Below are 13,863 nucleotides of genomic sequence, written 5' to 3'. Positions count from 1 at the left end.
GACAACTGACATGTTGTCCGTTTGTACTGCAATTGTCCCAAACGGTAGAAGGCTGTGAAGTGCCTGCAGCGTCAAAAGCACCGCCCATATCTCTAGGACATTGATATGCAAGGAGGTCTCTGTGTTTCGTTCCACGTGCCTTGGACCATTCTGCCTGAATAGTGCCCCCCCACCCACCCCAGGCGAGAGGCGTCTGTGGTCACTGTGGCGATGGGGGAAGGCAACGAAAATGGTCGTCCCGTGTGGAGACTCGGGGACCGGAGCCACTACATGAGCGACGTTCTGCAAGCTCTGCTTAGGGGAATAGGATGGGACAGGGAGTTGCAAGACAGGGACCATTGTACTTGGAGGGTCCATTGCAGTACCCTCATATTTAGGCGGGCTAGGGGTAGTAGAGGAATAGCTGCCGCCATGGACCCTAGTGTCCTCAGGATCAGTTCCGCAGGTGGAGCAGGAAGAATGAGAATGGCCTTGACATGCAACCTCAGGTTCTGAAGCCGATCGGGAGTTAAGAAGGCAAGCATTATCCTGGAATCCAATCTGGCCCCTATAAAATCTATCACCTGTGAGGGGACTAGAGAAGATTTGGTCATGTTGATAGTTAACCCTAGACGTGGAGCAAGGTCGAGGAAATAATCCCTGCCTGAACAGAGCAGATGCCTTGTTGGGGCAATGAGGAGCCAGTCGTCCAGGTACGGAAAGACCTGAATTCCCTGAAGCCTCAGGTGGGCCGCTATGACCGCCAAGACTTTGGTGAACACCCTGGGGGCTGAGGTGAGACCGAAGGGGAGGGCCCTGAACTGAAAGTGACCGGCTCCCAGCCGGAAGCGGAGGAACCTCCTGGAGCGCCTGTCCACTAGGATGTGGTAGTATGCATCCTTGAGGTCTACCGAGCACATCCAATCATTCTCCCGTAATAGGGGGAGAATATATTGTAAGGTGACCATTCGAAACTTTTCTTTGGGTACTGCCAAGTTCAGGAGAGAGAGATCGAGAATGGGTCTCAAGTTCCCCGTCTTTTTTGGCACCAGAAAGAACCTGGAGTAAAACCCTGATCCGAACTGATCTGGGGGGACGGGTTGGATGGCTCTTTTTTGTAAAAGCTGCTGAATTTCTGTAGCAGCTGCCTCCCTCTGATTGGGTGGTACGTCGGGGAGGCTTCTGATTTTAGGGGTTACAATAAAGGGAATTTGGTAACCTCTGGATATGATGCGAAGCACCCAGTGATCTGTTGTTATGGACTCCCACATTGCTAGGTGCTTCGAAAGACGCCCCCCCGACTGCCTCCAGAGTGGAGCAGCCAGGCAACCCCTCAGGGGTTCTGCGTGGGCCTCTCAGAGAAGGGTTCTCTGGACCCAAAGTTTCTGGGACCCCCTCTGCCTCTTGGGCGGCATACTCCCTGTCCTCCTCTGCCAGGAGAGGACTGGTTGTCCGGAGCAGACTGGGACTGATGCGATTTTCGGAACCACATCTTCTTCTGACCCTTTTGGTTCTTAGAAAAGGATGTCTGGGGAGCAGAGAAGCGGACTCCGATGGCAGACAACGTCTTCCCGTCTTTCTCGCTCTGGACTAAGGTGTCGCGAACGGTTTTGCCAAAAAGTGCAGAACCATGAAAGGGGGCATTCGCGAATGACGCCTTAAACGGTTCCGAAAAGTCACAGTGTCGGAGCCAGGCTTGACGCCCGATTACCAGGCCGGCTCCGCCGGCTCTAGCGGCTCCTTCAGTGGCGTGTGACAAAATCTGCACAGAGGTGTTAGAAACTGAACGTAGAGTAGACATTTGGGAGGAGTACAGATGCTTGTCTCCTTCCGACATGGACTCTGGGGGGGATGCAGCGTATTCTTTTATTAGATCCCGCTGCATCCGGATGACGTGTGCCATATAGTTCAACGCTCTCATGGAGAAGGTTGCTGAACTAAAGACCCGCTTCCCCAGGCGGTCCATCACTCGAGAGTCCTTACTCGGAGGGTGGACCGCAGAGCTCTCCTGAGCCAGCTCTCTCTTGGTGGCCGCCGCCACCAACATGGCATCCACAGGGGGACCTCTGCTCCAGTGGGTTCTCTCAGCAGGGGGACTCAGGATCTTATCCGGGCACTTGGGGACTGGCTCCACAGTGTCCGGCTCCTTCCAAGCCCTGGTGGAAATAAGGTCCACCAGGGGGTCGAGGGGAGGGGACACCCAAGAGGTAGATGGCCCTGCTTCAAATGCCTCTAGGAATACGGACTCATCGAAGGAAGCCTTGGGGGCAGACCCCCCCCCCAATCCTGAACATCTCCATGATGTCTCCAAAGGAGACATCCTCGGGGGGTGACCTTGGGGAGCCTTCCCCTTCATCTAAGTCCGTATCTTCGGTAAGGGACTCAGGGGAGTCCATGTGCCTCCTCTTACACTTGGCTTTGTGAGGGACCTCTTCGGGGGGGCTGTCCGAGGAAGACTCACCAGCAATATCACGTTCCGCAGGAACACCCAGAGACGTTGAAGCAGGCTGTCCCGAAGGCCGGGTGATGGGAGCCCGGACCAGCTGAGAGGGAGTGCAGGGAGGAGCCGAAGCCAGGACCGGGGGTCCGGATACACTCAACAGTGCCCTCTCCACCACTGCGAAAGCTGAGGGGGAGCTACTCTCAATAGGCTCCGAGAGTCGGCTCCCATTCGGATCCGAAGCGGGGACCGGATCCGGGGCTGAGACTCTCAGATCCGAAGGACCCATGTGCTCCGACCGGGACAGAGCTGAAGTCACACAAAGTCCCTCGGATCCAAAGCTCCGCCCACGGCTCCGAGAGGTCGGATCCGACAAACTCGAGGGACCAGTCGGAGCCGAAGTAATTAGTACTGTCGGCTCCGACACACCCTCGGATCCGACGCGGCTCAGCTCTGAGTGCTCCGAACCCGGGAAGCGGGACGGAGAAGGAGCGATTGGGGCAAAAAATGGCACTCCCATCTGCAGCTGGGCCTGGATGAACCTCCTCATCATCCGGTCCATGTCTGCATCTGACATACTAAATGTAGACCTCGACGAGGCCACCGAGGCAGACCTAGAGTGACGCCTCGATGACCTCGACGGGGACCGGGTTTGCCTCCTCCCCAGGTCCCGGTAAAAAACAAGGGGACCGGAGCCGAGGAGGAGGCGATCCAGAAACCCGGGATAGAGAAGCCCGCTTGGTGGGCGGGGCCGAGGAAGAGTCCTCGGCCCGCCGCTTATGGTGCTTCTCCTTCCTTTTGGTTTTTCCGGCCTCCCTCTCCTCCGGAGCCAAAACGGGAGGTTGAGTCCCGACTGGAGGAAGGGAGGCAGGGGCGGCTACTACCAAGGACTGGGTAGCAGCCACCGAAGAACCGGAGGTCGGAGCCGAGTCCGGGGGCAAAAGGCCCGCCAGAATCAGCTTCAATCTCCGGTCCTTAAGTGCCCTGGGGTTGAACGCTGCACAAATCGTGCATCCCGAACAAAGATGTTCAACCCCAAGGCACCTAACGCACCAGGTGTGGCCATCCGCCGGTGAGAGCTTATGGCCACACTCGGTACATTTTGAAAAGATGGCTTTAGGGGCCTCCGACATATTGAACGCAAAACACACTCACTAGGCCCCTAACACACCACAAACACACACTACAGACCAGCGAGGGTAGGGAGGAAAAATTTTACAACAAAAATAGATATTTAAGAGGGAACCTAAAGAAACTCACACAATCACACAAGAAAGTACAAAAATTCTAAGATTTTTCTCACAAAAAACCTCCGAATTGCCAGGAGCTCAAAATCCAGCTTGTTGGCTTGAAGCGCGGCAAACTAGATCTGAGGTCAGTTAGGGTTGGCAGGGGATTATGGGTAAGGGGAGGAGCTCGGATCTATGCTGTGGTAAAAGTTGCCGGCTCGGATCAGAGATCGGATCCGTATCCCAAAGGTTGCTGACAAATGAAGTTCCTACTTCAGATTGGGATATTGCGATGTCAGAGTTCGTATATACAATTAGCAGGGAGTGTGTTTAGTCTATTCCAGGGTGAGCTCCACAGCATGCGCAGAATGTGCCAATATTTGAGATTTCGATGGTATGATGACATTCTGCTGGGGGTAAGAGCACTATCCATTTGATCAAGTGTGTTTTTTTTAATAACAAAACAAAAAAATGTCCAAAAATTAAATGCTGAAGGTAAAGAGGTACATTTAACAAATGTTTATATCTATGAACTCTGTTACCAAATGTCTAGATTTATGAATCTACCTCAGGAAAAAGGGTAGGAAATCTTTAACTTTTGAAAGAAGGCAACAATACAAGCACAACATTAAAATATTTGGCACCTCTAGCCTAGGTCAAGAGCTCAGAATATATTTCAGATGGTTTTGTAGCCTACATCCACTGCATGTGCTGTTGAAGGCAGTAGTATGCAGTTTATCTCCACCTGTTTATCTTGGTCAACCTGAGCATCAAATGTTGCATTGTGTGGTTGAACCTTAGAGAAGCAGGGAGCAAGTCAAAGATCATGTGCACAAGTCATTTTAAATAATTACAAAAAAGATATATTAAAACAAATACATGTTCAGTTAATGAAGGTGTAATAAATGACATTCTTTAAAAGAACATACTTTTGGAAGTCTCCAGAGAGGTTCCACAACTGCAAACAAATCACAATGATAAAAAAAATTTATGAAGCAAAATCCCAAATAGCCCATTCTTATCACATGACAGATTACCAAACAGGTCTCTGTAGTAAGGTTAATAAATGGCAGATCTGAAATACTTTACTACAAACCTCTGGAGTTCCACAATCACACTCCTCGCCTGCATCCACCAGCTTGTTACCACAGTATGGGAGACTGTAGGTCTCATCAGGTTTTGGGATATTCAGAAGGCAATTTCCTGATTTACCCAGAATTAGCCTCTCAAAGTCTTCCAGACTGCAGCTGCTGAAATTTCTGGTTGCCCTAGAATGTAAATATACATAATTACTCAAAACATAAGTAAAAGTTCGGCAATGTATAGTGCTTGATTTTGGTCGATGCAATGGCCACTACAGCAACACAGAGTCAGACTTAGACAAGAATTAAAGGTCACATTTAAACCTGTGTTTTCCCAAACAGAGAGACAGGCATCTACTCTAACATACAAGTTATGATGCAAAAACATACATCACTATGTTTAGTTAAAAACTCAACAACTTCTGAAAATTGAAGTTTACATGTAAAGCTGCTTTTTCTCAAATGAAAACAACAAAAGCAGACAACTGCAAAATGTCAGTTACTCTCACGTGAAAAGTACACCATGCCATTGGGTAAATTCCACAAACTCACGAAAACAATACAACTTTACTGTGACAACATGTTACTTCACAAACAATGAAGTCACCACAATACATAGATGAAAATCATACTAATAGCACACTAAATCATAACTGCAGCTCTCAACTTGTAAGTAGAACTGCAAAATGTACTAGTCATGGAGGACTACTAATAAAGGTGTCACTATGAAAAACGGGGTCAGTGGAAAGTGATGTCATTTAGATTGTGTAAAAGGGGAAGAGTACCGAGTATCAGATTTCAATAACCCAAACCAAGGCTGCCAATTAAAGACAAAAAAGGTATTTTTCTAATTCAATTATTCTCTGTACGCTCACTTCACCTTAATAAACTCTATGATGTCTGAATAAAGCACTGCAGAGCAGTACTACAGTTCTCATTCCAATGTACTTAGTGTTATCTGCTGTTGCAATGTAAAGAAGGGATTAAAGAGGTGGGAAAGACTCAGCAGCCTGTGTCCAAGCACACCTTCACATGGAGGGGTGTGTTATGTCACATTACCGATCTGCCCTGTCAGACCTGAAAGAGGTTAGATGGGGCTGCAATAGCATAGGTTGGGAGGGTGGCCTAATGGTTAAGGTGTTTGCCTTACAAACGCAAGGTACAGGGTTTGAGTCTCACAAGGGATAATTGGCTAGGCTTAAAATGGCTCGCAAAGGCAGTTAGCCTAGTACTAATCTATGAACCTATAACTGCCATCAAGCTCAAGAAATATCACAGGAGAAGTACTGAAAAATAATTAAAGCCAACATGCCTACTATGACGTCAAAGTATACCAAGTAAGAAGGCAGAAAAAGTTTTCAAAATCCCTACTATGCATTTCTCCTGACTGACTTAGTCAATATTAAAAAAATGAGGCACACTTCTGACCTCAAGTAATGAAGGGTGTCCTTTAATAGCAAGGTTTAATGTCTTGACTTCACCTCGTGGTAAAACACTGTATAACTTTAGACACTGAGAGCTGAGAAAGGAACAAATAAAAGCTCTGCTCCACTTTAAGTTCAGTCTAAAGTACATGCTGGCATGTAAAATAAGTTTTCCCACAATAATCAGCAAGCAGACTGTCTTAGAAAGTCAGGCATATGACTGACCAGTGCAGCTAATGCCTCTGAACCTCAGTAAGTGGAAATGGCAGAGAATACTACAGGTGACCAAGCAGATAATGATTTTTTTCAATTCTGTAAATTCAAACTACACTGGACAAAACTGAGACATTATGAAACATAACCAGGACTAAGCAAATAATACTGTGTATGGATGAGGCCCTATTATTACATTGTGACACCATGCCTGATATCCAGAGAAATGCTAGACATACTCCACTCAAAATTCTGTTACAGATGGACAAGTTTGTATTGAGCTTTTGGGATCCATGATAAATGTTCTGGAATGCCAATGGAAAAGAAAAATATTACATTAATAAGAATTAGAGACAAATTATAGCAGAAGGACTCGGTCAAGTTCATTAAGGAACTGTTGGAGGAATGGACTGGACTGGCCTGGAACAGAAGGAACTATTTCCCAAAAGGTCTTATGTTTGCATTTCTGGTCCAATTCAGAATCACAGACATCCCTGACATTTTGTGGCCTACTATGGAACTTGCGTGCTCATGGAAAAACATCTCATCACTTCTACAGAAGCTTGGTGAGACTTGCTGTACAAACAACACTGCACTTATATTTATTAGCAAAACAAGGAGGAAAGGTATCAAAGTTATTCCAGTCAAAGTAAAAAAGTAAAAATTTCAACATGACATATAGTGCTTACTTTAAAGTACTATTTCCATGGACCACCTGCACTTTTCCCTGCGTATGATTTTTCTGGTGCTGGGCCTTCTGGCCTCTGTGATGATGTCTAGGACTCGTTTGCTTAACAGGGATTCCTTGTTAGCTTTTAAGGTATAAGCCATGCTGAAATATTGAGAGTCTAAGTCTGGGTGCAGTACCTTCCCCCTCACCTGGGTCAAGTGGTCAGACATCAGGGGAAGCTGCTTGGGGTGCTGTAAGGTCAGGCTGCGCAATAAGGGGTACCAATGTTGTCTGGGCCAATCTGGAGCAATAAGGATGGCCTTTGGTCTCTCCTCCCTTATTTTGATCAGAACCTTGGTAATAAGGGGCAGAGGAAGGAACAGGTACACAAAGAGGGAGTTCCAGGGGAAGGTCAAGGCATCCACCTTCCACGCTAGTAGGTGATGCTCTCTGGTACAGAACTTTTGTAGCTGGTGGTTGAGGTGCAAGGCAAAGAGAGCCACTTCCAGAGTCCCCCACTCCTGAGTGATTTGCAGAAAGATTTTCCTGTGGAGTTGCCATTTGTGAGGGTCCAGTAAGTTTCTGCTTAGGTGGTTTGCCAGGGTGTTGTTGACCCTTGGTAGGTATGGGGCAATTAGGTGTAGACCCATGGAGGTTGCTGTAAGCCAGAGGCTCATGGCTAACCTGCACTGGGGGTAAGATTGGGTCCCCCCCCATTTGTTGATATACCACATTACTGTGGTGTTGTCTGTTTTTATAAGGAGAACCCCTGGCCTGAGATGGCATTTGAAGGATGTCAGGGCCTTTTGTACTGCCATCATTTCTTTCCGATTGATGTGCAAGTGAAGTTGCTGGGCATCCCAAAGACCTTGGGTGCACCTGTCTGCTAGGTGAGCGCCCCAAGCAATATATGAGGCGTTGGTGGTGATGGTCTGTCCGGAAGGGAGGAGGATGAAGGGAAGACCCTTGTTCCTGGCATAGGCCTCTGCCCACCAGTGAAACTCGACCCTTATACATGGGATCAGAGGGAGACAGGTCTCTAGAGACTGAGTGCTGGCACCAAAGGTTATTTAAATACCACTGAAGCCTGGCTAGAGGAATGAGAAGGATGCAAGATACCATGTATCCCAGGGTTGCAGGAACTTCCTCGCAGTGAGGTGCTTTTAGAAGCCAGCTGGGTAAAGCAGAGGGGCAGGAAACTCTGCTTTTCTGGGGATAGGAAGGCCATTTGGGATGCTGTGTCTACCGCGGCTCCCAAGAAAATGATCTTCATGGTGGGTTTTGTTTTGATTTTTCTCGTTGATGGTGAACCCTAGGGAAGTTGGGAGTGATCTGACAAAGAGAAGTTCCTGGAACAGCTTTTCTTTCCACTCTACCTAAATGAGGCAGTCATCCAGGTAAGGGTAAATCTGTATGCTTCTCTGTCTGCAGAATGCTATAGCCGGGGCCAAACATTTGGTGACTACTCTGGGAGCAGTGGATAAGCCAAAGGGCAGCGCAGAGAACTGAAAGTGTTGTGAGCCTGCTCTGAAGTGCAGGACTTTTCTGCATGATTCCCTGATGGGGATGTGGAGTTAAGCATCTTTTAGGTCTAGAGTCACTAGCCAGGCATTTTTTGTTAGCATAGGCAGCAGATGTTGCAAAGTTAGCATTTTGAATCTGAGGACCACCAGGGAGGTGTTCTGAGTGGATACCTCCAGGATGGGGCAGCAAGTGCCTTCTTTTCTGGGAACAAGGAATAGTCTGGAATAAAAACCCTTGCCTGTTTGATCTGGGGGAACAGGTTCTCCTGCCCCCTGGGATATGAGAGTTTGGACCTGTTTCAATGGCTCTGCCCACTGATTTGGACGTAAATCTGGGTTACCCTCTTGGAATTGGGAGTTTGCTGAAAGAGAACTTGTATCCCTGAGAAATGATCTTTAAGACCCACTGGTCCTTTGTTACAGAAAGTCAATTGTCTCATTGTCTCTGAAGAGGGAGAGCCTTCCTCCTAATTTTTGATGAGTGAAGGGGGGGGGGTCACTGTGAGTGTTTGCCACAGAAGGTTGGCTTAGAACTCCCTGCCTTAGAGATGGATGAGGTCCATTGTTTGCTTCTCTGCTGGCTCTGGGATAGTGGCCTGGATGGTCTGTCCCTGCGGGGCTTACCTTGGCCCTGTCTGCTAGGTGCAGGAAAGACCCAGTGCTTAGAGGTAAAGTTCCTGCTGAATCTGGGAGGTTGAACTTAAAAGAAATCTTTTACTGTTTGGATAGATTTTGCTTTGTCTTCCATCTTTTTAAGCACCTCTTCTGCTTTTCCCCCAAACGAGCGCTCCTTATCTAGGGGTGCATCAATAAGTTTAGACTTGACATGATCAGGGAGAGGTTGTTCCTTCAGCCATGCATGTCTCCTAATAACAGAACCTGTCACTCCTGCCCTGCTAGAGGCTTCTAAGGCATCATATCCACATTGTAATGAGTGTTTGGCCACTTGACAAGCAAGAGTGTAGTAAATCTGCTAACTCTTTTGAATTGGCACAGTCAGGAGAGGTAGCAATCTTCTGTTGTAACTGTTCCAAAGTGTGTTGTTAATATTTTAACATATGGAACTACAATTGAGTGCTCTGATAGCTAAGGTTGCAGAGGTGTATACTTTTTTACACAATCTGTCCAGAGCTCTGGAGTCCTTGTCAGAAGGAAGAAGATTCTTGGCAGAACTAGTCTTAGCTCCTTTAGGTCCCTGTGTAATGAATGACCTCTGGGTCTGCAGCAGGATTTCTGTACAGGAATTTGAAAAAGTCTGGTACTCTGTAGTACCTGTCAAGTTTACTAGAAGAAGGAGGGAGGGCATCAGGGGCTAAGCTGGATTCATGGAAAACATCATCCACCACTTCTAAAATAGGGGGGATGCCAGGGGGTCTGTGCTGAGGAGGTCCAGGGAAACTATCCAAGTATTGACTGTGGGAAGTCTTGAGATTCCCACTGGAAAAGTTCCCTGATGGAATGAAGGGTTTCCCCAAAGGAAAGGTCCTCTGGAGGGGAGGCAGAAGGGATGGATTCCTCTGCATCTGAATCCTCATAAGCAGTTAAGGGATGCTGTTCCTCTTCAAAAACTGAATAGTCAGATTCCTCAGAATCCTGTTCTGTCACAATTTCTGGAGAAGGGTGCCTTTTCCTTTTAGAAGTAGTGGCCTGAGTACCCCCGATAAGGGAAATGAGATCCTCCGCCATTTTAAGCATTTGTTCTTGGGGTGGTGGAGTAGTAGCAAGATGGTGGCTAGAAGCAGATTTCCTAGGAGTGGCCTGGCTTCTAGGCCTGAGAAAATCGGTAGTCGGATGCAAAGACATCGTTTTTTGTCTAGATTTGGTAGTGTGAAAGGCCTCCTAGGAAGCCGGTGCCTGTGTCACGGCTCCAGACCCAACAGAGTCAGAGACAGCCAAAGGCTCGGAAAACAAAGACAATTTCTACGCTACCGGACTCTGAAAGGGTCTTGATAGAGACCTGCATAGATAGTGAATCGGGCATCAGGGGCTGCGAAAGAGCCTCACTGAATTCTGGAGAACTGACAACCTGCTTAGTGGTAGCATCATCTGAAGGCTTAGCCTTATGTGGTCTGTCTCTATCTTTACCTCTACGTTTTTCAGAATATCCACAGATTGTTGGTTGACGGACTTCATATCAGAATGATGATGAAACATGAAAATAACGATCTACAAAAAGAGCAATACGGTGAATGGTTCTCGCATTAAAGAGGGCACAGAACCAGCAACAGGGGACATCGTGGTCTGGGCCTAAACAAGTGACGCAGTAAGAATAGAAGTTTCGGTGTGGGATCTGCTTTCCACAGGTGGGACCAACTGTTAATTTTTTCAGACATCGGTTAGTGCAAGAAAAAAGGATCCCCAACAGGGTACTTAGCTTTAGATGTTTTCATTTGAAATTCAACTTCTGGTAGTGAACAACCGGTACTCGTGTGAACTGCTTCTGCTACGGGCTGCACGGCAAGAAAGGTTGATGTAATGACGTCAGCTGCTTTGCTTTATAGACCTGACGTCAGACTATAGGCGATGGCAGCCGACGCTTAAAAAAAAAAAAAAAAAAAAAAAAAAGTTATGTCTTACCATAACGTTCCATCTGTATTGTTGATCCTCGTTCAGTCATTACGTATGGGTATCGGTTCCGACCTCGGAACCGAGCCGGCCATCTTCCAAGCTCGCATCAGCTACAAACTCTTGAGCTAAACTCTTACCCAGAATTCCCCTCTCCCTGTTACCTCAGATTGAGTTTGCAAGTCAAAAGAAAGTAGAGGCTAGCTCTGGTCAAATGACCTAAAAGAACCAGATGGTGAGATCCACTAGAAGCCACAGGATGGGGAAGGAGGGAGGGTCGTAATGACTGAATGAGGATCAACAATACAGATGGAATGTTATGGTAAGACACAACTTCTTTATCTGATATTGTTATTCCTCGTTCATTCCTTACATATGGGACAGAGTCCCCAGCTACCTCTATTCCTGGGAGGCTCTCATGGACGGACATTCCTGAGCACCATAGAACCAAAAGATGCTCCTTCCCTGGAGGCCAAATCCAATTTGTAAGGATTTATGAAGGTATGAGGCATAGCCCAAGTTGCAGCTGCACAGATGTCATGTAAAGAAGCTCTGGCATAGAAGGCAGCAGAAGTTGCCACTGACCTTGTCGAATGAGCCTTTATGGAAGTAGGCAATGGGATATTACGTTGTGTATAAATGAAGGTCACACAGTCTTTCAACCATCTAGCCAATGTGACCTTAGCAACAGCAGATCCTAATCTAGGTCCAGAAAAGGCCAAAAATAACTGGTCAGATTTACGAGAGGACCTAGTCCTGTTCAAGTAGAAGTGAATTTGCCTGTGAATATCTAGGGTATGTAGGCAATACTCTCCTTTGTTTGAATGATTGGGAAAGAAAACTGGCAATTCTGCACAATGTATTTAGCTGTACATTTTTTGCTTTTTTTTTACCTTCTTGTTTAAACTTTGAATGTATGTGTGAATATATGTTTGTAAGTATGTAAAATGTATTTTTGGAGCTTTTCTCCCCAGGACTCCATTGAAAACGGGTTCCTTGTGGCCCAATGGACTATCCTGGTAAACCAACTGCAATAAATAAATAAATAAATTCAATGGTTTGATTAATGGACATTTTAGAGATCATTTTTGGCAGAAATGAAGGATTAGTTCTCAAAGACACTATCTCTATGAAAAATCAAGTATGGACTCTTGATGCACAAGGCTTGAAGCTCTGGCAGAAGTAATGGCGACCAAAAACAAGGTTTTCCATGACAAATATTTGAGGTCGCAAGAAACTGGTTCGAAGGGTGGCGTCAAAGCTTGTAGAAATAATGACAGGTCCCATGGTTGAATAGGTTCTCTAAAAGGGGGCTTCAAATGATTCACACATTTTATGAAGGTCTTGCATAATTTGTGTGACATAACAGAGGAGTCTTGGACACCCTCATGGAAATTAGATATTGTAGCCAAATGAACTCTAATGGTAGAGGCCGATAGATCCAATTGAAATTGGTCGGCCAGATACACTAGTATTATCGACATCGGTGCTGAGAAGGGATCTACTTGTTTTTCTTTCGGCAAACAGGTAAACCTTTTCCACTTGCTTAGATAAGTAAATCTAGTGGAAGACTTATGAGATGCAATAAGAATGTCCCGTACTGTTAAAGAAAGATAATTCTGCCTGGCAATCAAGGGAAATGGAGGAGTCAAGCTGTGAGCTTAAGGCTGTCCAAGTTGGGATGAATCAGGTTCTGCAGATGTGAAATCAACTCCGGGGTTGGATACAGAATCCATGATTGATCTAGCAGGTGAGGCCAAAGGAAGGGGAACCAAATCTGACGAGGCCAATATGGTGCTATGACGATCACCTTGCTCTTCAACAGACGGGCTTTCTTCAGAAAATGGGGAATGAGGGGATAGGTGGGAATGCATAAAGGAGACCTGAGGGCCAATCGTGGACTAGAGCGTCCCTGGGTGACTGTTCCGGAGGGGGAATCAGGGTGAAGTAGTTGCTGCTTTTGTAGTTGGTCGGGGATTCAAAGAGGTTGCAGCAAGGATGGCCCCAGCGGTGGAAGATCTCCGCCGCTATCAAGGGATTCAGGGACCACTCGTGAGGTTGTAGAATGCACCTGCTGAGTCTGTCTGCTATCACATTGGAACTCCCGGGAATGTGCGTTGCTAGAAGAAAACGGTTGGTAGCCATCGCCCATTGCCATATCCTCAAGGCCTCGCGACAAAGGAGGTATGATTTGGTTCCACCTTGTTTGCTGATGTACCGGATCACCGCCATGTTGTCTGATTGTATTGCAATCGTCCCAGATGGCAGCAGAGGATGGAATGCTTGCAACGCCAGAAGCACCGCCCTCAGCTCTAGAACATTTATATGCTGTTGGGCCTCCAATTCAGACCAAGTGCCTTGGACTGTCCGTCCCCGACATAGCCCCCCCCACCCCATCAAGAGGCATCCGTGGTCACTGTAGCCTTGAGCTGCTGCGGGGAGAAGGGGCGAGACCATTGTGAAGGGTTGTGGGTCATCCACCAGTTTAAATCCTGTTTGCACCTGTGGGTTACTCGAATCTTGGCTGAAAGAGGATGCTGAAAAAGATACCATTGGGTGAGCAGTAGCCATTGTAGAAGCCTCATATGAAACCTGGCCAGGGGGACAATGGTGATGGAGGCTACCATGGAACCAAACAGCTGTATGACAGAGTGAGCTGTGGATTTCTCCCTTGAAAGGATTGGGATCAGTTGTAGCTTTATCCTTAGAATTCTGTGCTCTGGAATGGATGCTCTGCA

At 47.0% G+C, this 13,863-nt stretch overlaps 1 protein-coding gene across 1 annotated transcript in view; it reads right to left on the bottom strand.

Moving 5' to 3' along the window:
* ADAM9 (ADAM metallopeptidase domain 9) overlaps positions 1–13,863 on the bottom strand; it is a gene marked incomplete in the record, with an annotated part of 1,887,510 nt that overhangs the window by 862,024 nt on the left and 1,011,623 nt on the right. Inside the window, 1 exon segment of the mRNA XM_044084336.1 lies at positions 4,745–4,916. Within this exon segment, the coding sequence (XP_043940271.1) occupies positions 4,745–4,916 (172 nt within the window).

Source organism: Protopterus annectens, chromosome 9.part0 (assembly GCF_019279795.1).
Source record: "Protopterus annectens isolate FY-2018-M chromosome 9.part0, PAN1.0, whole genome shotgun sequence".
Taxonomy (NCBI): domain Eukaryota; kingdom Metazoa; phylum Chordata; order Ceratodontiformes; family Protopteridae; genus Protopterus; species Protopterus annectens.
Note: the sequence above shows the minus strand (reverse complement) of the source record. Positions and strands in the feature narration are given on the sequence as shown.